Genomic DNA, 24,103 nt, shown 5'->3' with positions numbered 1-24,103 from the left:
ATCCACCACCACCACATCCACCACCTCCACCACATCCACCACCACCACCACATCCACCACCACATCCACCCCCACATCCACCACCATCACCACCACATCCACCATCACCACCACCACCACATCCACCACCACCATATCCCCCAGATCCACCACCACCACATCTATATGAGTGTGGCTCTGTGTGTGTGTAGGTGCAAATGCAATGTTCTTGGATTTTCGTCACAATAAAATACACTGAACATAATCTTCGCAAAAGTAATTTACAAACGTTTAAGCTATTGCCATTATAAATTACAAAAACTTTTATTTAAGTATTAATTATTTACAAAATTAAAAGCCATTGTTTTTTGTAATATCAATACATCTAAGTCACGTAAATACAACACACATTGCGTTACAAATGCTATAGGTGTCACATTTGCAAAAGTCAAAACTATTGACATTGTAACTGACAAAGCTATTAATTTTGCTACTTTCAAAACCAACACATAAATAAAAAAAGTGTCATTTACAATACTAATAGCTCAAACTTTCCTAATGCGACCGCCACATCCACCACATCCTCCACCACCACATCCACCACATCCACCACCACCACATCCACCACCACCGCATCCACCACCACCGCATGCACCACCACCACCACATGCACCACCACCACCACACCCACCACCACTACATCCACCACCACATCCACTACAACCACCACCCCATCCACCACTACCACCACCACCGTATCCACCACCTCCACCGCATCCACCACCACATCCACCATCACCACCACATCCACCACCACATCCACCATCACATCCACCACCACATCTACCACCACTTTCACCACACCCACAACCACAACCACCACATCCACCCCCACCACATCCACCACCACCACATCCACCACCTCCACCACATCCACCACCACTACCACATCCACCACCACATCCACCCCCACATCCACCACCATCACCACCACATCCACCATCACCACCACCACCACATCCACCACCACCATATCCCCCAGATCCACCACCACCACATCTACATGAGTGTGGCTCTGTGTGTGTAGTAGGTGCAAATGCAATGTTCTTGGATTTTCGTCACAATAAAATACACTGAACATAATCTTCGCAAAAGTAATTTACAAACGTTTAAGCTATTGCCATTATAAATTACAAAAACTTTTATTTAAGTATTAATTATTTACAAAATTAAAAGCCATTGTTTTTTGTAATATCAATACATCTAAGTCACGTAAATACAACACACATTGCATTACAAATGCTATAGGTGTCACATTTGCAAAAGTCAAAACTATTGACATTGTAACTGACAAAGCTATTAATTTTGCTACTTTCAAAACCAACACATAAATAAAAAAAGTGTCATTTACAATACTAATAGCTCAAACTTTCCTAATGCGAGACCTATTGCATTTCCAATGCTTGTTTCTAAAGGGGGAGATGTAGCATTATTCTTTCCATACAGAAGGGTTTGTCTGCAGTATTGTTCTGGTTCAAAAGAAAACCAAAAAGTTCAGCCTTGTAATAAACTTGAAGGAGTTGAACTAATTTGTATTCTATTGTCATTTCAATATGGAAACAGTACACTGCTTGAGGGACGTTACAGATTGGGACTTGGATGGTATACTTCGATCTGAAAGATGCATATTTGGCATTCCCGTATTGCAGGGGCACAGAAAATGTTTTCAGTTTCTTTGGCAGGGAAACCTATACAGATTCAAATCCCTTCCTTTCAGGCTGACTTTGGCTTCTTGGTGCTTCACCAGTTTTCTAAAGCCAGTCTTATCCTTTCTCAGATCACAAGGGCTATGTATGATTGTGTACCTGTAATACATAATATTCTGCAATCAGGAGAAGGATCTCTTGGTGGATTTGCTGCAGAAGGCAAAGGACCTTATGCAGAACCTAGGGTTCATAGTGAATGTGGAGGAGTCAGATATCTCTCCCTCCCGAAGAATGGACCTTTCGGGTTTCCTAGTAGACTGACTCGAAGAAAGGCATATTTATAATGCCAGAGGCAAAATTAAAGGGGATCAGGGTGGAGTTAAGATCGATTATGGTTCAGTCCCATATCTCGCTGAGACATTTGGCCATTGTAAAGGGTCTTATTGATCTCCTCCATACAGACTTTTTCTCTAGATACAGGGACCTCTCCAAAGGTTAAAAATAAGACATTTGCAGAAAGGACCAGGATACTCTTCGATGATTCCTTTAAACAGAGGGTGGAGAAGAAGTGTCTTGGTGGCTCATATGGATGACTGAAATGGGCAGACAATTTTTCCATCATGCCCAGATATTATATTAAAATCCAATGCAGGTCTATAGAGATAGGGTGCAAGGTTTGGCACCTTTGGACTCATGGAAGATGGTCCAAGATGGGGTCATCAGCGCACATGATCTGTTTAGAGCTTCTTGCAGGCTCCTTTGCAGTTCAAAGCCTGTTAAAAGGCAAAGTAAAGTGTGCAGTGCTCCTCCAGATGAACAGTGTCATTGCAGTCCATTATTGCAACAAATTTGGGGGGACGAAATCAAAACCATTAACAGACCTAGCAAAAACACTTTGGGAATTCTGCCTCAAGCAGGGTATATCTTTGGAATACATGCAGGGTTCAGTAAATGGAACTGCAGATTGTTATTCCATAAATTTGTTGGACAGTAGTGATTGGAGTTTGGTCTACCAGGAGGAGCAATAAGGACCTTTTTTTTTATAAATCTCGCTGCATCCCGGCTGATGACTCAGTTGGACAGATATTTCAGTTGGAGATGGGATCCAAATGCCCTGGCAATTGATGCTTTTCACCAGGAGTGGTCAGGGGAGTTCCCTACGCTTTCCCTCCTTTTGTCATGACAGCAAGAAGCCTGGCACAAATGCGCAGACAATCAGAAAGAGTGGTGATCTAGTTTTGGTGGCATGGAAGATTTCAGGCTGTTTGCAGATGTGCCAGGCATTTTGAATGAGCCTTCAGATTCCATTGAGGCATAATGGGCCTCAGATGCCATCAAGGCTTACAGATCATACTGGGAACTGTTGAAGTAGCTTGTGTCTGTGAAGATGTCTGGACCCTATTTCAGCAAATGTGGTGGGGGTGTTGAATTCCTTAGCTTCGTTAGCAGCACATCAAATCTCCTACAGGACTACTAATGGTTACAGGTCTGCAATTTCAGCGGGACATCAAGAAGTTGATGGGGAACCTGTCAGGGTGCATCCCTTGGTATGTAGACCCCTTGGAGGTATTAGATATATGAACCCCCGTAAACCTTTGTACTCTGTCCTGTGGGATGTTAATCTGGTGTTACATTTATTTGAATACTGGGAGGATAACGAGATTTCATCAATTAAATGGTTATCTACAAAGTTGGTGACTCTATTATGTTTATTTTCTTTTACAAGAATCTCTGATGTTAGAGCATTAGACATGAATTCTTTGCAGTTCCCACCAGCTTGGGTACACTTCCACATTACGAGGAGAAGTAAGAATTCTTCCAAGCTTGGAGGTGCATCCTAAGCTTTGTCTGGTATGTTACCTTCAGCAATACATTCATTTGACTAAAGGGGTGTGGATAGCTGCTCCTCAGTTATTGATAGCCTTAGGAAAAACCTGTTTCCGGTGTCTTTTACTACTTTGAGTAGATGGGTCAAGGGCATTATGGTCAAGGCCGTTGTAGATATGGGTTCTTTTGGTGCCCATTCAGTTAGAGGGGCCATGGTTTTGAAGGCTCTCTGTGCAAGGGCTCGATTGGATGACCTCTAGAAGGCTGCAGATTGGTCCATGCTGTCCACATTTAAAACTTCCTACGGTAAACCAGCTGGTCATTCTGTTATGTTTATTAATGCACTTTGAACATGCATAATATGAAGCCTCTTTTGTATGTGATAAATCTGCAGTTTCTCAAATCCAGTAGGGAAGGAGAGTCCTAATTTTATTAAGGCAATGGTGGGCAGTATTATCCCACGCCTGTTGCTTTTCTTCACATAGAATGTCTGATTAATAGTCACGCTATTTTTGGTTGTTTTCTGTAGTCCCTGGAATGCTTAATCTACCATCAATCTGAAAGCCTGGTCTGGGGGGGGGTATTGCCCAGAGGACTAAATGAACTTTATTTCCTGACCGCTGGATGGAATACGCAGAAGACAGCGGGGCCTGATGTGGCTGTTGCTGGGTTTCATATTGCTGTTTTTGATTTTCCGTTTCACTCATGGACTGTGAAAACTTTTCTTTGGGGACGCTTCAAGAAAAGAGTAATCTATGATCTGTAGAGTTCTACTTATGCCATGTGGGGCTGATTATATTTTTTGTAATTTTCTGTTTTCTTTTAGTAAGGGTAATAGTAGCACACTCAGCAGGCTCATGCATACATCACAAGGGACTCCTGCAGGTATTCTTGCGGACAGGTCATGAGGATATGTTACTAAGACATTTAAAGGGTTGGTTGGCGCGTGGGAGCTTTGTCCCTACTCAATACACTTTTATGTGCCTTATTTTCTGCTCGTTTTTTTGAGTTTTCTCTTCAAGGGAGCATAACTGATTCAAATAACAACAAACTGATTTGTAGGTAGCATTTCAGTTGGGACCGCCTTGTCATGACTTGCCCCCCAAAAAGTACTTGATGTGCAGATGAAATACAGAGAACAGCGAAAAACAGTCAATGAGACAATAATGTTGTAAAAATAGGTTTATTGTTACAGAGGTAAACAAAATATTACAGGGAAGTTTTCCATTCACATTTTGCAAATTTCGGAGTCCTCCCTGGAGCGTACTCTTGTTCATTCCTCACTTTCGGTTTTCTAGAGAAAGAAATAGGTTGTTTTAATTCAGAGAGAAGGGTAACATTTCATCCCCCAACACCCTAGCGAACAGACAACTGGCTATGCGACCTAACAGTGCCTAGGTCGCCACCCATACTGCGTTTACATGCAGACACTAGCTGGCGTGCAAAGTGTACATCCCTAGATTGTGAGCAGGATTCATGGATTTGACCCCGCCCCCTTCTGGGAACATCTCCAGGCTTTTTACACAAGTGGTTCCAACTTATACAACAGGAACAATTGTTGGCGTTGCCACCTCTATACCTAGTGATACATTTGTGTGGCACTCATTATCACTCAGTTCTTTGGTGCCACACGTTTTATTGTGAAAATATTGATCTGGATTAAATGTTAATGAGGAGAAGAGACAAATATGTGGACATGGATGGAAACCACGACCATTTCTAACGGATTTATCTCACCTTGCCTCCAACGTCACGGCTCTTGGTCCTGAGTTTATTCACTTGGGATTCAGCAATGTCGGCCCTTTCTTCGGCTTCCTCGAGCTCGTGCTGCACCTTCCTGAATCGAGTCAGATGCGCGTTTACTTGCTCTTCCTAAAGTTAGTGGGAAAACGTATTAGGATATTTTGAATGAACTGAAATAGCTAAAATAAAAAAAAATCTTCATTTTTTATATGTAAATCATTGAAATGTGAACTGGATATTATTCAATGTTTTACTATTCTAGCATCGGGCGAATTAAAACAAACCGAGACATCTCCACCCACTGTCTAATAAAGGGGTTAGGAAAGCATGCAGAAAACCCTCCTAACTATGTTTTACTTATTTTATTCAAGTTTGCCATTCAATGCAGCACTTGCAAATGCCACAGCAAGACACACTTTCACTGTCCACTTGTGGTGTCTTAAATATATCACTTTGGTCCACAATCTTTGGAGGCCATCCAAGGTGCAGTACAGAGGTATAAACATGGCCTGGGTCAGACACTGACCTGTGATCTCTTGGTAGTCAACATCTGCACCATTACTAGCATTCATCCTCTCCCTGCCCCGGTTTGACAATTGCCGACAATCGCTGGGATCTGGGTTCCCTTTCCCCACTGCATTTACCTCGTTGCGCTACAGGTCTCCTTACTCATCGCCGTGGTGTGGTTCTGATCACTCACGAGGGGCTATCATTGGATTTCTTAGTGAATGGAAATGACTCCAAACTTAAAAGCAAATTGGTTGAATAGTTCTTCCATTTAACGTTTAGGGACTGACGTCTGCATAGGCCAGGGATGGGACTGATTGTGCATCTAAAGTCCTACAGACCATGTGTTTAGCCAAATGACTGCAATAGCTGTGGGCAAACACATGAGCAAATTCTCAGGTAGGTGGTTGGAGGCAGAGAGGGCTTCAAATGCAAACGTCCCTCACAGGAGAGATCATTACAATTTAAATGTGGTGTTGTTTTACTCATGTGTGGTTATCAATTAGTGACAGGATCTTCTCTTCTCGAAGTAGATTGATGCCATACACAAGACCGATTGATCTATTACTAATGCCAATAATTTACAACCGAGAATCACCAACCCTTCAGTCAATTGTTGAATGACCAATACCAGATAACTGTTGTTTTAACTATAACTCAAAATGTGGATAGAGGTGGGTCTTACTCTCCATGCCGTAGCAATCTCTCTGTATCACACTTTTGAGCAAATACACAGACAACACTATGATACTGCTCATTGTGTAAAGCACCCCCACCTACAGTTTTTGGTATCATTAAGGAAAGAGAGGATTAACTCTGTCTAGGTCTTATTCTATTGCGCAATTTTAGAAAATAACTTCCCCAACCTACACAAACGAAAATGCAGGACAACTTGGGAATGCCTTATATTCTATTTCAATACATCTGTGTAAAAATGTGCTCAATAATGGTTTGCCTAGGGTGCCTTTTGCAAAGGATGTTCTTGTTTCTCTATCCAGTGATGACATTAAGCAGAAACTTCTCTATTTGAAAGATTCTCAGAGGCATACCTCATTAGTTTCTGCCTGCAGGTACTTCATTTTAGGACAGCTGCCAGCTTTGTAAAACACGAGATTCAATTCCTTTGTGTTTCAGACATTAAAGGACCTGTGTTCAATTAGGCTCATTTAAGAGGTTGAAGCTAGGCCATTTCCTGCCAGATTCCAGAGTCCTTCAAGAATCACACCTGTGCCCCTTGAAATTTGTTGTATGCCGCCCTTCCTGAAGACATCAAATACTTGCCTGTCCATTAAAGAATAGTAGATGGGCCATGAGCTTTATGGTCCTGGAGGGTCCAAAACAAAAATACTGTAATTCAGCTCTAAAACCACTTGGATGTGTTTTGTTTAAAGTCGCTTACATCAAAGGTATAACGGGGTTTTTCTAATTGAATGTCTCTTAAAACTAAAAGAAAGGGTGCTGTAGTTTGGACAGTGTATCACAAGATGTCTGTCTCATTGCGTTCATTCAAACCTGGGCATAAATTCTAGAGAATGTTCTCAATATAAAGATACATGTTAAGGAAAGTATTATGTGCTACTCACAGACTCTTCTGCCTGCCTCTTGTAGGCTTTAACCTTTAATTGCAGTTTGTCGGCCAGATCCTGAAGTCTCAGAACATTTTTCTTATCTTCTTCAGACTAAAAGTAAAAAAACAGAAATATGAGAAAATACTTTTAAGATGCTATTGACATATTTACAAGCAAGTGTATACAAAAATGAAAAGTTTAGAAATATTTAATTTAGTCCACTGTATACCTTACACACACACACACACACTCACAAACCTCATTGTTTGCCTCTGTATGCTCCTGTTAATTGCTCAATAATCCATGCATACTATGTGAAATTAAATACATACCTGGTATGTTAGTTCCTTAACTCGCCTCTCGTACTTGCGGACGCCCTTAATGGCTTCTACCCCGCGTTTCTGTTCAGCTTCCAGCTCGTTCTCCAGTTCATGGACCTGAATGTGGAATTGATATGGTTATTTTATTCCCTCACTGACCCCTACCTCCAGACCCTAACAATTTGAGATCAGCTGTGTAACTCACTCTGCTCTCCAGTTTCTGGAGCTGCTTCTTCCCGCCCTTCATCGCGAGTTGCTCGGCCTCGTCCAGGCGATGCTGCAGGTCCTTCACGGTCTGCTCCAGGTTCTTCTTCATTCTCTCAAGATGGGCGCTTGTGTCTTGCTCCTTCTTGAGCTCCTCAGCCATTAAAGCAGCCTACATGAAAGAATGCATTTTAAAGAATTGTTATCTCGAACGTCATGCGCTTACATTAAGTGTTAAAATGGAATAGAAGTTTATACTTAATTTTTATGTATGTCTCTTTTACATTTAATTAAGGGTACTGAAAATGCACTAAATATTTAGACTTCTGCAATTTTAACAAGAGCCTTACATCGGTGATGGCCTTCTTGGCTTTTTCCTCAGCATTCCTGGCTTCCTGGATGGCTTCCTCTACTTCATTCTGAATTTGGGTGTTATCACTCTCAAGCTTCTTCTTGGTGTTGATTAGGCTTGTGTTCTGAAGTAGAGATAGAAACAGATTCTAGAATGTAACAAGTGCATTATCTTGCATTCATATATAATGAATGAATTCCCAAAAGATAATAGTACCTGAGAATGCAGAAGCTGCAAACGTTCGCTGGCATCAAGGAGTTCCTGTTCAGCAACTTTGCGAGATCTTTCTGTCTGTTCCAGTGCAGCCCTCATCTCTTCAATTTCCGCCTGCTGTAGGTTGTTTCTACGTTCAGTGACAGCCACCTGTTCTTTCAAGTCGTCCTGTCCTCTAGTAGCATCATCAAGATGAAGCTGGGCATCCTATTGGGCACATAGCATTTTTTGTGATACAATGTAAATGTTTTGTATAAAGAGACATAGAAGTGCAGTGGGGCTTTGGTTAAATATAATACCTTCAGTTGCGCTTGAACATTCCTCAGCTGCTTCTGTGCTTCTGCAGCTTGGCGGTTGGCGTGGCTGAGCTGAATCTCAATTTCATTCAGATCTCCTTCCATTTTCTTCTTCAGCCTCAGAGCATCATTCCTGCTTCGGATCTCAGAATCCAGTGTGCTTTGCAGAGAATCTACAGATCTCTGGTTGTTCCTCTTCAGCTGTTCAATCTCCTCATCTTTCTCTGCAATCTTCCTGTCCACCTCACCCTTGACCTGGTTGAGCTCAAGCTGGATGCGCAGGATCTTGGCCTCTTCATGTTCCAGAGATCCCTATTATAGCAGAAGGGTAACATCATAAACATTGTATTAAAACTAACCAAACGCAGTACTTCAGTGGAACATATTTAACATTGGCTTGTTTACATACTTCAGCTTCCTCCAAGGCAGCATGGAATTCACTCTTTTCTTGCTCAACCTGCTTCTTCGCTTTTTCCAACTCATGGACGGCCTTTCCGGTTTCCCCAATCTGTTCAGTAAGATCTGAGATCTCCTCTGTTAGAGATATATAAATGATGGCATCAAATTTCTAAAATCTGACACTAGGTTGTGGCAATCATTCTATGTATATATTATGCTACATTAATATGGATACTCTTTGCATGAACTACCTTGGACAGATACTTACGTTGCAGGTTCTTGTTTTCACGTTTTAAGGTTTCAAGATGATCCAGAGATTCTTCATAAGCGTTCTTCATCTTGAAGATTTCGGTGCTCATGGAGCGGGCATCCTTTTGAGATGCTTCTAATTCTGCCTGAGCTTCCTCAAACTTCTGTTTCCAGTCTGCCAGGACCTGTCAAAGAGAGTTATATTTTCAACATAAAACATAATTCCAGGAAACACGGGTAGTTTGGTAAGAAGATTTGTGTCAATTTACCTTATCAAAGTTCCTCTGTTTCTTGTCAAGGGATGCAGCAGCACCGTTGGCTCTCTCCACATCAACCATGAGATCCTCCACTTCAGACTGCAGTCTCTGCTTGGTCTTTTCCAGAGATGCACACTTGGAATTCACAGCTTCAACCTGTTCCTCAGCATCCTGAAGTCTCTGAGCCAGCTTCTTCCTGTAATTGGGTAAGAAAGCAGGAGTATTATGAATGAGAAAAATCCATAAATTTCACAACCCCAAGTACCTCTTGTCTAACACAACATACTTGGCCTCTTCCAGTTCTTCTGTGCGCTGGATGGCATCTGTTTCATACTTGGTCCTCCATTGGGCAACTTCCCCGTTGGCTTTGGACATTGCCCGCTGGAGCTCAGCCTTCGCTTCCTGTTCCTCCTCATATTGTTCACGGAGCAGGTCACAGTCATGTCGAGCAGATTGCAAGGCATGTGCCAGGGCATTCTTGGCCTGTAAGCAGATTAATTTTGTCAGTGCCTCATCATTATTTATTTTGTGTTTTATCAATAACTTCACTGAATAGGTACTCTGTGGTCAAACTGTGACTCGGTTAGTTTGTTACCATCCTTTAATGTTCAGTTAGATCAAGAGCCCCATGTGTGTTGTTGAACAAACATGAGTGAAACAGTTCTATGTTTAATATCCTGTCTAACCAATGAGGTAGTTGCTACCTAGAAAAGAAAGGGTAAGGCCTATACTGTGAGTGTATTGAGTTTATTTTTTTACAAAATGCTATATAGAGGATCGAATAGAAATGTTTTACAAATTTAGCAAATGAGTAAAACAATGAGTGGTGTAATAGGTACACGAGTTGGCAAGTTGGGCACTTTAGAATAATTCTTGTCTGTGTCTCGTTCACCGGTATAGTTTCACAGCAACTGGAAATGTAATTGTACCCTTTCCGTGAAGTAATAATCCGGAGGAAGTGACACAATGTCAAGGACTTTAAGAATGCTTCAGACAAGTATTAAAGATGTGATAATTAAGATTCAATTAATCCACAAAGTCTTGCATTTGTAGCTCCAAATTTGTGGGGGAAAGCATAGGGTGAAAGAGAGGTGTTTACTGTGACCGAGTGGAAAATAATTCTTTTGATCACTGATTTGTTGAAGAGTGTGACAAATTGACGTATATGTGTATGTAGGATGGACAGAGCTAGACTGAAGAGCAGATACTCTGTTGGAATGAATGTATTCTACTGATCAATGTTGATCAATAAATTGCTTGGTATCTCTGATTTGACTTTGCTCAAACTCCTGCATAATCGTCTTTCTATGCAATATTGTTGAGTTACAAGTTAGAATTTTTATGGAACTGAACAATGTCCTGTGGTATAACCTATTTGCATAACAGCTCATCTTGAAGCTGGTCAAGCAACTTTGAGGAACATATTATGTACTTTGCTTTCAGTCTTTATTTGTTGATAATCCCAGAATGTGGGATGCTACAGACACCTTTGGTATTCTGATACCACTATCAGTCTTAGAACATGATGATTCACCCAGCAAAGTGCAGAGAACATTTCAATGTGACAACGCAAGATACCTTGGTTTCTTCTTCCAGCTGTCTCTTCAGTTCCTCAGTCTGTTGGGTGAAGGCTTGTTTGCCTCTTGTCAGTTGAGAAATCAAAGACTCTTTTTCTTCCAGCTGACGAGCGAGTTCACCTGATCGGAAACAAAGTGCAATGTTCTGTAACTGTCATGAACGTAGAATAATAGTGAGCCAAGGCTGTGAAATTATGAAGAATGTGAAGTGCATTTTGACACAGAAAGTGAAAATGCCATTGAAAGCAATGCATTTATTGTTTTCTTTTTTTTAAAAACAATAGTGTTAGTATTAGGTTAATCTTGGTTTCGCATTTATTTGCTATTTATTGTATGAACAAGACAACACACAATTATGTGAGTTTGATTGCGTTTGTCTGGTAAACGCAGGTAGAAGGCTGGCTGAATGGGTCAGGCAGTCTTTATCTGCAGTGAAGTTCTGTATTTCATTGTTAAACAGCTAATTATGCTGTGGCTTTGATTGAAATGTGTATGATTTTAAGGTGGACTTTCTGAATATTTTTTACATTTTGTCATAAATGTAGCTCATCACCATTTCATTGAATGTTCTCAGCATGACAAGAGCATGTTTATTATCTACAATTCTTCATTAAGGGCCATATGTACTAACATTAGTAATAAAGATCCCAAATAGCAATTTTATTGCAAATCACTATAACTAAAGTACTAAAGTTATATCTGGCCCTTATTCCCTAAGTATTGATTCAGAGTGGGTCGCAAATAGACCTGCCTCATGAATTTTAATGAGGTAGATTGCAATTTGTGACCCGCTAGGGTTCGCTGCCATCACAGGAATGGTGCCTGCTTGAGTCAGCAGACCACCATGTATGTGATTGCTTTTAAATAAAGCATTTTTTTATGCAGCCCATTTTCGTTAATGGAAAACAAGATGTGTTTAAAAAAAAATGTAAACCTTTCATGTTTATTTTTTTAACATTCTCAAAGGGGAAGTACTCCCAAGGGGATCCCTTCCCATTTGCGAATCCTTCACCACCAACCAGTTATATTCCCTGTTTGAAAGGGTTGCCCTGAACACGCCCCTTCCAGACATTGATTTTGTTTCTGGTTGCAAACCCAAACTGTGATTAGCTAAGCCTATTTTCACGGTTTGGTGTTTATACATTTGAAGAACCAATTTTTCGGGCGTATACAGCCCTCTTCTGCAAATCAGGCCTGTTTGCGACCAAACAAATGATTTGTACATGTGGCACTTCGTCCATTAATTACCATTTAAAAGTCAATAAAACCATTTTTACCATTTTAAAGGAGTTAAACATGCACTGTGAGTAATTTATGATTACATCATGGGTATTGTCCATATATTTCGGGTCTCTTTTATTTTCTGATTAATTAACATAACTGAATGGATAATAAAATTGGATCAATACTTGTGTGAAAGTCTAATTTAAATTAAAGGAGACTTTTAGAATCTAAATATAGGTGTTCATGAAAGTAACACTGTATTATGCAGAATTCTCATTCACATACTGTCTTTCTGTCTTTTTTTACTTTAAATGTTTCCAGAAATTGCAGCTTCCTCGTTCAAACTTTTCAAATGAAATTCATACCATTTTCTGTCTGGAAGCGTGCCTTCTGGGTAGTGAGGTCATTAATTATGCGCTGATGTTCATCATCTTTTGTTTTAACTTCGCTGAGTTGGTCTTCCAATAGGCGGCTCAACTTTTCAAGGTTTGCCTGGGGACAAAAGATGCCATTAGATGTAGAGTAGGTAATCAACTTGTTGGACTACATGTTGCGTCTTACTGACTAAAATAGGTTACCTTGGACTTGGAAACATTCTCCATGTTGCTGGCAAGGTCATCGACTTCCATCTTGTATTCACTCTTTTCTTTCTCCAGCTTTTGTTTGACCCGCTGCAGATTGTCGATCTGTTCCCCAAGTTCTGCAACACTGTCTGCGTGCTTCTTGCGAAGAGCAGCAGCAGTAGCTTCATGCTGAAGAGTGGACTCTTCCAGGTCTCGTCTCAGTTTCTGGAACTCTGCTTCACGCTTCTTGTTCATTTCAATCTGGGCTGAAGTGGCTCCACCAGCTTCTTCCAGTCTTTCACTGATTTCTTCAAGTTCTCTGGAGAGATCGGACCTCTGTTTCTCAACCTTTGCCCGAGCTGCCCGCTCTGCTTCAATTTCCTCCTCAAGTTCTTCAATACGAGCCTACAAGTTCATATGGTTTTATTTGTTATTTGACATATTTAAACACAACTGGTCGCTGCAACTGCAAGTCAAATGCTACTTTCAACAAAAGTGTGTACCTGAAGCTCTTTGATTTTTTTCTGCAGCTGGGCACCCAAAGATTGTTCATCCTCAATCTTACCCAGCAGTTGGCTCAAATCGAAGTCTTTCCTATTGTTTTATAAAAATATGTTTAGCAGAATTTTTAGTGGGTTAATTCTTCTATCAGGTTAACATTCACAGCACATTTGTTTATCCTTTAGAGGTTAATATGCTATTTTAACACAACTAGGCACAGAAACAAATCAGCTGATACATTATCTAAACTGTCGTTTTTCTTCTAAACTTTTTTACATACACTTAAATATAACTTCTAAATTATGTTATGGTAACATGGTGAAGACACCATGCCTCTTTTTTTACACCATATTTCGTCAAATAGGTCTCATAAATTCCAACTTCTTTAGTTTTTCTTTGATTTGCTGTTTTATAAACACATGTTTATTAGGATTTCAAGCAGTGCAATTCCTTTGTCATGTTCACACTCATAGCACATGTGATTAGCCTTCAGAGCTGAATATGATGTTTTAACAGAACAGAGCAGAGAAACGAGTGAGCTTATACATTATTTACAGCTGTTTCTTTCCCCTTTAACATTTTCAAATGTACCTAAATATTACTCATAAAAAATATTATAGCTACATGGAGCATACACATGCCTCCTTCTCTACACATATTTCAGTAAATTGGTCTCCTAAATACCTACTTCTTCAGTTTTTCATCGCTTTGTTGTTTATCATTCTCAAGATCCATCACCGTTTCCTGGGACAGCTTCAGGTCACCTTCAAGCTTCCTCTTGGCCCTCTCAAGGTCCATGCGAAGTTTCTTCTCTTGTTCCAAAGATCCTTCAAGCTGAGGATTTCAAAACAAAGGATATATCATACAATTTTGACGCACACTGACTAGGAAAATGTTCCCCAGATTACACAATCCACAGCAATAATAATTTATTGAGTGATGTTGTTTCACAGGAACCCTTATTTGAATGCATGTTTTTAACATTGCCTGTTTGTTAAGTGGATTCCACTTGAAATATGCATTTGTGATAGAAAGTCAGTGTTTTGCCAACTTCTTTGTGAAGCTGTGCCGTTTTAACATAAATCAGTGTCGGTTTCATATAGCTTAGTCACAGCACACTAACACTTAAGCTTGATCAGTTTCTAACAATTCAGTATTTTGTAGGATTCCAAGAATTCGGCTTGACCATACTTTTGGTTGCTAAACTAAGTCTGTATAGGTGTTTCTTCATGAATAATTAAATTGTTTGTGGAAAGCCAATATTAACCTTCCAGCGTTAAAAGGTAGAACCTACTCTATGGTTTTGTGAAGGAGGTCTCTGTTGTACACTTTCTTTCTTAGTAATTTCACCAGAACCATTCATATAGTTCGGAGTTATGTAGCCAAGGACGAGTTACAATTTCCTCACAGTCAAGCTAAATAATGTTTGTTAACACTTACATCATCCACTTGCTGTTCCAGCTTTGTTTTGGATTTGGTCAGTGAGCTGACTTTGTCTTCTTCTGCCTGTAGGTCATCCAGGGTCTGCTGATGGGCCTCCTGGAGAGCTTTCTTCTCCTTGGAAACCTTTGAGATGTTTTCATCAAGAGCTGCCATTTCCTCTGTGAGGTTTTTAACCTGGAAACAAATAGATAAATGGTTGTAATCTAGACGGACCTAAAATATTCTTCTGGATTCATGCACTTGTAACATATATATTTCATTGAATTGTTGCAAAGTTACCTTATTCTCTGTGGCATGCTTTTCCTTCTCTACTTTGGCGAGAGTCAGCTCAAGGTCATCGATGTCTTTCTTCAGCTCAGAGCATTCGTCCTCCAGTTTTCTCTTCTTGGCGGTCAGCTCAGCATTACTTTCCTCCTCATCTTCAAGTCTTTCTGTCAGCTCTTTCACTTTAGCTTCCAGTTGGATTTTATTTTTAATCAGACCTTCACATCTTTCCTCTGCATCTGCCATGTTTTCGCTTTCCTGAATATTTATGGAAAAGATTTAGTTTCATATATTGTGTTGAAATGTAAGAATTTGTAAGTATTGGATTTTACATACCGACTGAACTTGTAATGCCAGATCGTTCTTCTCCTGCAGAAGGGAAACCATTTTCTCCTCTAGTTCTTTCTTTCTTGCTTCAGATTTGACCAGAGCTTCTTTAGTCTTTTCAAACTCTTCTTTCATGTTGGCCATCTCCTTTTCAGTCTCAGCGCTCTGCAGAAGTGGCTTAATCTTAAAGTAAAGCTTCATCCATGGCCAGGTTTTGACATTCATGAATGATCGGACGTTGTATTGGATGATTATTATGGCTTCTCTGTTAGAGGCAAATAAATGATATTGTAAGGCACAGTGTAACTCACAAACCTGTCTTTTATTTATTCACAAAGACTATTTATTAATACCTTCTTTCCATCATTTTCTTGAATTCAACTCTCATGAGGTACCCTCTGCAGGCCGCCTGTGTTCGGGTGATGAGGTCAGCCAGCTTTTCGTCTCTCATTTCCTCTAGGGTACCCAGGAGGCCGGCTTTGAAGAACACCTTAAAGTAACGAGTATTATTGACAACTGACCAATGGGAGAAAATGTTGTGATTTCTTTTCCCGCTGACTTGTTTAATGGAGATATCTAATCACTTATTGTACCATTTGGAAAGAACCCTTAAAGTTACATGATTGTAATAGGAGTAATGACTACCCTGGCTGGTGGTATTTTTTCAGTCATAAATCCCTGACAGAAGGCACATTCGATAAAATAAGAATGTCTTTCCTGTACAGATTCAAATTCTGGTCTTTCCCTCACCTGCAACTTGGGTGACAGAAGAAATAGTCTCTCCTTGAGAAAGGAGACTCTCAATGTACACAACTCAAAAGCAGACCTTCAAAATGCTGTTCTAAGTCTGTATTTTTGGCTCAATCCACCACTAGCTTGATAATACCAAGTTAGTTTGTCTCTTGAAGCTGGAACATTTTGGCTGTTGCCCCACCCAAATACAAAAAGTTCCAGCCGATCTGATGGAGCCAATTTTCATATCTGATAGGGTTTCAGCTGAATAAGATTACTCGTTTCCCCTGAGCGCTGTAATGGCTGATGTCTACTGCGTTGTGCTAGTCATTCCTTCTCTCTGACAGAAGCCACCACCTACGTAATAAATATTAGCTCTTAAAGTATTTTGGAGTACGTTTTGCATTTTTATTTAATGAATAGATCATTTTGTACCTTAGTGTGTCCAAATCTGTACTGTGTATGGTCAATATCGATGGAACCCAACAGATTCTCACATCCCTTCTTGCTGTCAATAAATGCACCATCGGGAATAGCACTTGCATTGAGGACTTTGTACCTTGGAAAGAAAACAGTGAAGCTCAAGTATTTTATAGAGCATGCAATACTTCAAAGTAGCATTGAGAAAATAAATACCATTATTGTCTTGAGTAATCATTGGTCAGAATGAGATACAAAATTTCTCTAGCTAGCCTTGCAGGTTTACATTGCTTGCACTTTCCAATTAGATAAAACTGCAGTTTGTGTACTTATATTTCATGGATGTGTTAACACTTATTGTAACATTCTAATTACCTCTGTTTGAAATCACCATAGAGGATTCTACTTGGAAATCCCTTTCGGCAAATCCTAATACCTTCCAAGACACCGTTACATCTCAGCTGGTGGATTAGGAGATGGTTGTCCATAACACCTAGAGGGAAAGACTCAATACATTAGTTGATCAAGTTCTCACTAGATCAACAGATGTTCCTGAGTTCAATAATAATGTTGGAGCTTTGTACCTGGAGTTTTTGTTTCATTTGGAATCAGGCAACGCACAAAGTGTGGGTGAGTGCTTCTTAGGTTGGTCATCAGCTTGCCTAAGTTCTCCTATCGTAGCAAAAATATAAATATCTTTTATATCATAGTTTACATAGGATTGAATACCTGAAAATATGGCGAATAACAATAGTGATGATGTGGGTTAATATAACATGAACACAATAAGTTTATATTTAAGTAGATTCATTATGCTCACTTACTCTGAACAAAGCAGACACTGTCTGGAAAGACCCTCCCTTCTTCTTCTTTCCACCCTTTCCACTAGCAGCAGCAGCTGCAGCTTCTAGGATTTGAAAAAAAAGAATCCATGAATCAGAAACACCTTAAGTTTTGTGGCATTGTTTACTATTTGCATGCATTGAAGCAGGATATTTACCAGCTTCTGCTGCAGTAGCGCTGTAAAGCATGGACAGCACTTTAAGGGCGGACTTCTGGTACAGCTGGATAACAGATTCATTCAATGGATCCTTGTTCTTCTCCAGCCAGCCGCTAATGTTGTAATCCACAGTACCAGCATAATGCACCAGGGAGAAGTGAGCTTCAGCCTTTCCTTTGCCTGGCTTGGGTTTCTCAAAGTTCTTGCACTTGCCCAGATGCTGGTCGTACAGCTTGTTTTTGAAGGAGGTGTCTGTAGACTTGGGGAACATGCACTCCTCTTCAAGGATGGAGAAGATTCCCATGGGCTGAAAGAAACATATCTTTGTGAGACTTGGGAATATGTGTACGTTATTTTAATACAACCATATGCAGGTTGAACAGTCACCCACCTTCTCAATAAGCTCAATGCAGGTAGCCAAATCCATGCCGAAGTCAATGAACTCCCAGTCAATGCCTTCCTTCTTGTATTCCTCTTGTTCCAAGACGAACATGTGGTGGTTGAAGAACTGTTGCAGTTTCTCGTTGGTGAAGTTGATGCACAGCTGTTCCAAGGTGTTGAACTGAAAGATAACACATTTGGTTCTTGATTAGATTCTTATAATGAACTCAGTAGTGGGAGGCTTCTCTATATCTGCAGTAAAAGATCTGAAACTTACATCAAAAATCTCAAAGCCTGCAATATCCAGGACACCGATGTAGTACTGCCTGGCTTGCTTGGTGTCCAGCTGTTGGTTGATGCGGATCACCATCCACAAGAAGAGCTTCTCATAGACAGACTTGCAGAGTGCACCGATGGAGTTGTACACCTGGTGGATAAATAATGACATTTTTAAACTGAATGCAGCGTGTTTATTTTGTATTTTTTTTTAATCAGCTGTAGTTTTCTTGAGAAAAGTATGACTAGTGACAACGTAGATTTACCTGGTTAACAGTCTGCCCCTTGGTGACAAATTCATTGCCGACCTTGACTCTTGGGTAGCACAGCGCCTTCAGCAAGTCTGCTGAGTTCAGACCCATCAGGTATGCAATCTTGTCAGCAACTATAAGTAGAAAAGCCGTTTATGATTGTGCCAACTATACATTTGTAATCTGATTATCAGTGACGGTGTAGTAGACTGAGCTTGTTTTATGTTTTCATATGTTTTTATGGGTTAAATTTGAATAGTTGATTTTGGTGTTACACACATGGAGTAGTTTGATCAGTATTAACAAAGCCTCTTTAATTCTCTTTGGCAAAGAGTTCTGTCCTACGTTTCTGTTGTCCAGTTGCTATGTTTAAGCTGCAACAGATTTTGAAAATGTACTCAACATCTTGTCGTATCATGCCCACATATTTCTCCTATCGCTCGCAGAATTATACCCTGAATCCCACGAGGGTGGTGTGTAATTGCTAGTCTTCCGATAAAAATGTATTGATCACTCACTGAATTAGATCAAACAGCTGAATACCACTAACACAGAAGTATCAAACATTTGGCATGTAAAGTATGAAAACCTTGAGTTTGAAAGGGAAATCTTTGGAAGAAAAACCAGCATGTTGGGAAAACTTTGCAAATGTTTACAGTGTGTTTAATTTATTCGGAAAAAGGATAAATTTTGCGTTAGTGTGTATTTCAGGGATAGGATTAGGATTAGGGTAAGGTTACCTTTAGAATTGAGGCAAATATGAACTTTAGGATAACAAAGAGTAGGAAGATAGTAAACGGTAATAAGGTTTAGGGCTTGTATTAGGGCATGAGAAAAGGTGAAGTTTAGGGTTAGAGCTTGTGGTATGTTAGACTTCTGGCTAGAGAATAGTGATGGTGTAAAGGGTGATTAGCTCTAGGGTTGGAACTGCACTGCACTGGATAAATGATCCTTCGTTTTAGTGTTAGGTGATGGTGGCGGGGGCCATGGGACTTTACGGGATCTTAAACAACCAAACTGTCAATCAAATTGCGACACTTTCAACCTTTTGGCCTTCAGACTAATTGATCCTCTCATAGACTACGTTTATTGTTCATTGCTCTCATCTTTGTGCAGTCATGGCAATCCTTCTCTGTCTACAAATTCTCTCCCTTTGAAATCCTATGTTTTGAATTTTGGAGTGAGCTTTTCAGGGAATGAAGTTCACAGCAGTCCTTACCATCTGTGCCATCGGGCTCGGCCTGCTCCTCACGCTGTTTCTGCTTGAACTTCATGTTTCCGTGGTGCATGACTGCTCCTGTCAGCTTGTAGATGGCGAGTTTCTCATCTTGGTTGAACCCCAGGATATCAATGGCACTCTGTCAAGAGAGGGGAAACGTATTTACGTTTAAGCCCAAATGAAAGGTGTTTTTAAACTAAAGTGTATTCTGACTTTTTCAGGATAGTTGTTGAAGAAAGACTCACATCGGTGGCCAGCAGCTCCTCCACGTCATCAATGCTCTTCACCACAATCTCACCCTGGCTGATGGACGGGAAGTCGTAGGGGTTGGTGGTAATCAGGAGCATTTCTTTGAAACAAAACAGTTCCAGGTTAGAGGGGTCTCAGAATGCGATTGTAGGAATATGCTGAGATTGGCAGGCAAAGTCTTTACTGTTCATAAAAGGATAAACGACGTGCGCATTCATAATACTTTGTTTTGAGGTGTTTTCCATCGATCTGTTCCATTTCAACATCAAATGGCTAAAATCCTTTGCACTGGGCTCTGGACATGAGAGACAGAGCTCAGATTGGCGTTGGGCAGCAATGCAAGTCTTTTTGCCATGCTGAGGTGTGCCAATTTGAAAGGGCAGGAATGCACCGTATTTACGAGATACGGTGCAATCCTGTCCTTTCGTCCTGCGCCCGTGCACAATTTTGTGCCTAGCATCAAAGCAGGCACCCTTGCACCATGGTGTAAGGGCGTGCGCTGTTGATGGGACTGTTTTTGTGCAATAAGTGGCACCTTCCTGCACAAAAACAATCAATGGAGGCGTATACTCATTCTATGTGTGCTGCATTTTACACATTGAAGGTGGAAAAAACAAGGAGAAATGAAAACATTTCTCCTTCTTACTCTTGCTCTGGGAAGGCATAAGGTTTTTGTCACTGCCGCAGGTTTATGTGATTTTGTAAATCTGGAGCAGCATCGAAGTCCATGGGTGTTGCATCAGGACACCAACCGCAACGCCCATGAAACGCCTCCTCGATGCAGAGTAAGGCAATGCAGAGCTTTGCACTGTCTTGCCTTATTCCATATATATGAGGCCACGCATAGCCACGAAGGGTGGCTTTGCGGCGTCTTATAGATATGATTGAGAAGCTTGCATCACCGGAGCTTCAAAAGAAGCGTTGCTCCGTGGCTCAGGCCTCTTGTAAATAAGCCCCTAAGTATATTGAGATTCTTTCTCAGGCTGGTGCACTCCACTGGTGAATATTCTTCCTCGTTGCCAAGCCCTACGAAACCTCTTTATTCACTCAATCCTCTTTTATGAATTCCTCACTTACAGAATCCAAGTAACAAAAATATGATGCCTTCACAGGGAGTAGCATAGAGTATGTGACATTCCAAAAGAATGAGAATATCAGTGAGCTATGGAGTGCCTAAACCTGTACGAAGACCCACATTATGGCTCTCTGAGGACTTTTGTAAACATCACTCAATGAATACCAGTTCCAATAATTATTGCTGTTTTACCTCACTTCCTTCTGCACCTCATGTGCTTAGATCCTTCCTCCATACTATGATGGATGCGCATCGACAACCAACATGCAAATCCTGATCATGTATAAGGACAATTGAAGTTTCTAGGATCCTAATCACGGCATTCCCACGACTCCTAGCATAAAGTTCCATTCCCATCTCACATCTAGGTCTAGTTTGAAACCAGTTCTGCTCTGCTGAGCAGAGAACTGCAAATAAATAATCAAAACTTACCGACAAGCTCTGGCTTCTTGTTGGTCATGATCTGGTAGAAGATGTGGTAACTCCTCTCAGCTGAGAGCTGGAATGTTACTCTGGACTTTTCCAGCAGGTCTGTAAAAGAGACAAAAGAAAAATTAGCATATATGTACAATGTATTGATGTTATTAGATTATTTAGGGCCCTATTCATGAATAAGGTAATTAATCTAAGAAAGAGTAAATGTGAGCCAGTCTCTCCAAAGCACACCAATATATCCAAAGGGTTTAAAAACAGGCCTTACATGTTTCAATATCTGCAGAAGCCAGTTTTCCTGTAGTTCCGAAATGGATTCTGATAAATTTACCCTAAACAAGAAAAAGACAGTTTAGATACTTCAGGCTTTCCCAAGGAAGCAATGGACAAGTGAACTGGAAAAAAAGAAACAAACTGTGCTTACAAAGCGAGAGGAGTTGTCATTCCTCACGGTCTTGGCATTACCGAAGGCTTCCAGCAGCGGGTTAGCCTGGATGATTTGATCTTCCAGAGTTCCCTGTAAAAATCAAGGTTTCAATTGGAATAAGCTCCTCTGACCGATAATATATGTCACTAACTGCACCTTGTACAGGGTATGCAAAAACTAATTAAATCTACAAACCTGCATTTTATTGGCCATGCCAGGGGCGTCTTTTTTCTTGTCACCACCAGCAACAGCAATTGTCGCAAAGTACTGGATGACACGCTTGGTGTTCACGGTCTTTCCTGCACCAGATTCTCCACTATTGAGAAAATCAGAACGATTATTGTAAGTGTACATCGATCACGGGGAACGTGTTATTTACTTCATGCATAAGGATATTCTAGTGATGAGTTTTTACTTACGTAATCAGGACAGACTGGTTTTCACGATCTGTTGGTCGAATGTTTGAAGGAAATAGATAAATAAACATCATTGTACAGCAAAAGAAGATACATCCATGAACAAGAATAAAAGAATCAAACTTTACCTGTCAACATGAACTGATAGGCGTTATCAGAGATGGAGAAGATGTGGGGTGGTGCTTCCTGGCGCTTCTTGCCTCTGTAGGCATCTACAACCTCAGGGTTGTACACTGGCAGCCACTTGTAGGGGTTCACTGTGGCACAGAAGAGACCAGAGTAGGTCTGAAAGGAAAGGGCATGATTAGCAGACAAACTGCCTTGTGTTTAACATTTCTATCATGTGTTGCTCTCTATTGATTTTTCTTGGGCTTTGTATCCCTGTTTTGTGTTGTTCTAAGGTAAGCACATAATTCTGTGACTATTAATAATGTGCTGTGGAATTAGTCACAGTTTCTTGTCGAGGCTTAAAAACTGTAGTATGCCTTGGAAATGATTTTACTAGTGATCGTACTTGGGGCCTGATTCACAAAGGTAAACTTACACCTTTGTCTTTACATTTGTTGTGGAATTCACAAAAAGGTATTTTAATTCTAAGTTTATGAGTGCGGAGACACCGCTGTGGGGTGGAGAACTCTGCACATAAAAAGATAAAATATGCCTATCTTTTTATGTGCGGAGTTTTCTGCTGCGACTGCGGAGTGTCCGCACTCGTGAACATAAACAAACATAAACAAGAGTGTAAGTTTACCTCTGTGAAACAGGTTCTTAGTTTGCATTGATACCTTTTAGTTAAATCCAATAAAAGGGACGGAGTCTAACTGGTCAAGCTCCAATTTGATCAGTGTCGAAGATGGTAAATTCAAAATTCACTAAAATGTGTCGATATTTACCATTGGAAACAAGTGGCAGATTCCACTTATAATTCCATCACAAGCTTTTTAGACCTCTTGGGGTCCTCTGAAGATATAGTAACTCCTAGTGGCAGCGCGGTTATTGTCCTAAGCGGCCCTGAACTGAAGAATGTCCTCCTGTGAGCCCCAGCACTGAAAAACGTCTTTCTACTATGAAGAAAGTAAAATATGTTTTCTGCTCACATGAGCCATGAAACCTTGCATGTTAAGAGCTTGTGTTAAGAGCTGCTGTTGGAGGAGAAAGGGTGGAGATGTGTGTGTGTGTGCATGTGGTAGTAGTGTCAAAGAGTTTGCTGTATGAACGAATCTCTAAAAAAACATTGGAAACAAAGTGGATGCCTTTTGTGATATTAGCAGAGAGTGTAGCTGCAGAGATGGGTGTGTCTTTAAGAGCTGTGGTCTAGCATGAGTCTTGAGAGTGAAAGAAAGCCTCTGTCCTTCTTATCCACTGTGGCCACTAGTGGCATTAGCAGTACATGCCACAGTACAGTTAGTGATTGCAGAATGGGTATCCCCAGGCTCTGACGCACCTCAGTGTCATGGGGGTCTCCTTTCTATGGTACTTACGTAGATCATCCAGGCTGCATACCGCTCGGCGAGGTTATACAGCACGGAGGCTTCGTTCAGATGGGTCATTATGACCATGTCTTCAATCTTGTCGTACTTGGGAGGATTCTGGGGGTAGACTTGAGTGTCTTTGACAGTCACAGTCTGCAGCAAAAGAGAAGGAGGAAGAGTTAATGCAAGAGACTGGCAGAAGCTGTGTGGCTGGAATCTATGACACTTATTGTT

The 24,103-nt window shown here is 40.7% G+C and overlaps 1 protein-coding gene across 1 annotated transcript in view; it reads right to left on the bottom strand.

Annotated features, from left to right (window-relative positions):
• Positions 1-4,679: 4,679 nt before the first annotated feature.
• Positions 4,680-24,103, bottom strand: part of LOC147666760 (myosin-4-like) — a 32,840-nt gene continuing 13,416 nt past the window's right edge. The window contains exons 3-40 of the mRNA XM_086948900.1: positions 23,879-24,022; positions 22,526-22,682; positions 22,401-22,428; positions 22,177-22,297; positions 21,979-22,071; positions 21,823-21,886; positions 21,555-21,653; positions 20,044-20,147; positions 19,799-19,937; positions 18,595-18,713; positions 18,330-18,479; positions 18,063-18,233; positions 17,672-17,978; positions 17,496-17,578; positions 17,256-17,343; positions 17,047-17,164; positions 16,687-16,810; positions 15,873-16,009; positions 15,529-15,784; positions 15,208-15,450; positions 14,926-15,102; positions 14,174-14,319; positions 13,488-13,578; positions 13,000-13,389; positions 12,787-12,913; positions 11,199-11,317; positions 9,907-10,103; positions 9,633-9,816; positions 9,383-9,548; positions 9,125-9,249; positions 8,719-9,027; positions 8,423-8,626; positions 8,205-8,330; positions 7,856-8,026; positions 7,663-7,767; positions 7,346-7,441; positions 5,250-5,384; positions 4,680-4,806 (exon numbers count right to left, since the gene is read on the bottom strand). Coding sequence (XP_086805026.1) covers positions 4,786-4,806; positions 5,250-5,384; positions 7,346-7,441; positions 7,663-7,767; positions 7,856-8,026; positions 8,205-8,330; positions 8,423-8,626; positions 8,719-9,027; positions 9,125-9,249; positions 9,383-9,548; positions 9,633-9,816; positions 9,907-10,103; positions 11,199-11,317; positions 12,787-12,913; positions 13,000-13,389; positions 13,488-13,578; positions 14,174-14,319; positions 14,926-15,102; positions 15,208-15,450; positions 15,529-15,784; positions 15,873-16,009; positions 16,687-16,810; positions 17,047-17,164; positions 17,256-17,343; positions 17,496-17,578; positions 17,672-17,978; positions 18,063-18,233; positions 18,330-18,479; positions 18,595-18,713; positions 19,799-19,937; positions 20,044-20,147; positions 21,555-21,653; positions 21,823-21,886; positions 21,979-22,071; positions 22,177-22,297; positions 22,401-22,428; positions 22,526-22,682; positions 23,879-24,022 — 5,634 coding nt within the window. The 3' untranslated portion in view covers positions 4,680-4,785. The remainder of the gene's footprint in view (positions 4,807-5,249; positions 5,385-7,345; positions 7,442-7,662; positions 7,768-7,855; positions 8,027-8,204; positions 8,331-8,422; positions 8,627-8,718; positions 9,028-9,124; positions 9,250-9,382; positions 9,549-9,632; positions 9,817-9,906; positions 10,104-11,198; positions 11,318-12,786; positions 12,914-12,999; positions 13,390-13,487; positions 13,579-14,173; positions 14,320-14,925; positions 15,103-15,207; positions 15,451-15,528; positions 15,785-15,872; positions 16,010-16,686; positions 16,811-17,046; positions 17,165-17,255; positions 17,344-17,495; positions 17,579-17,671; positions 17,979-18,062; positions 18,234-18,329; positions 18,480-18,594; positions 18,714-19,798; positions 19,938-20,043; positions 20,148-21,554; positions 21,654-21,822; positions 21,887-21,978; positions 22,072-22,176; positions 22,298-22,400; positions 22,429-22,525; positions 22,683-23,878; positions 24,023-24,103) is intronic.

Source organism: Lissotriton vulgaris, unplaced genomic scaffold (genome assembly GCF_964263255.1).
Source record: "Lissotriton vulgaris unplaced genomic scaffold, aLisVul1.2 SCAFFOLD_1309, whole genome shotgun sequence".
In the NCBI taxonomy this organism is placed as follows: Eukaryota; Metazoa; Chordata; class Amphibia; order Caudata; family Salamandridae; genus Lissotriton; species Lissotriton vulgaris.
This window is presented reverse-complemented; position numbering and strand designations above follow the sequence as displayed.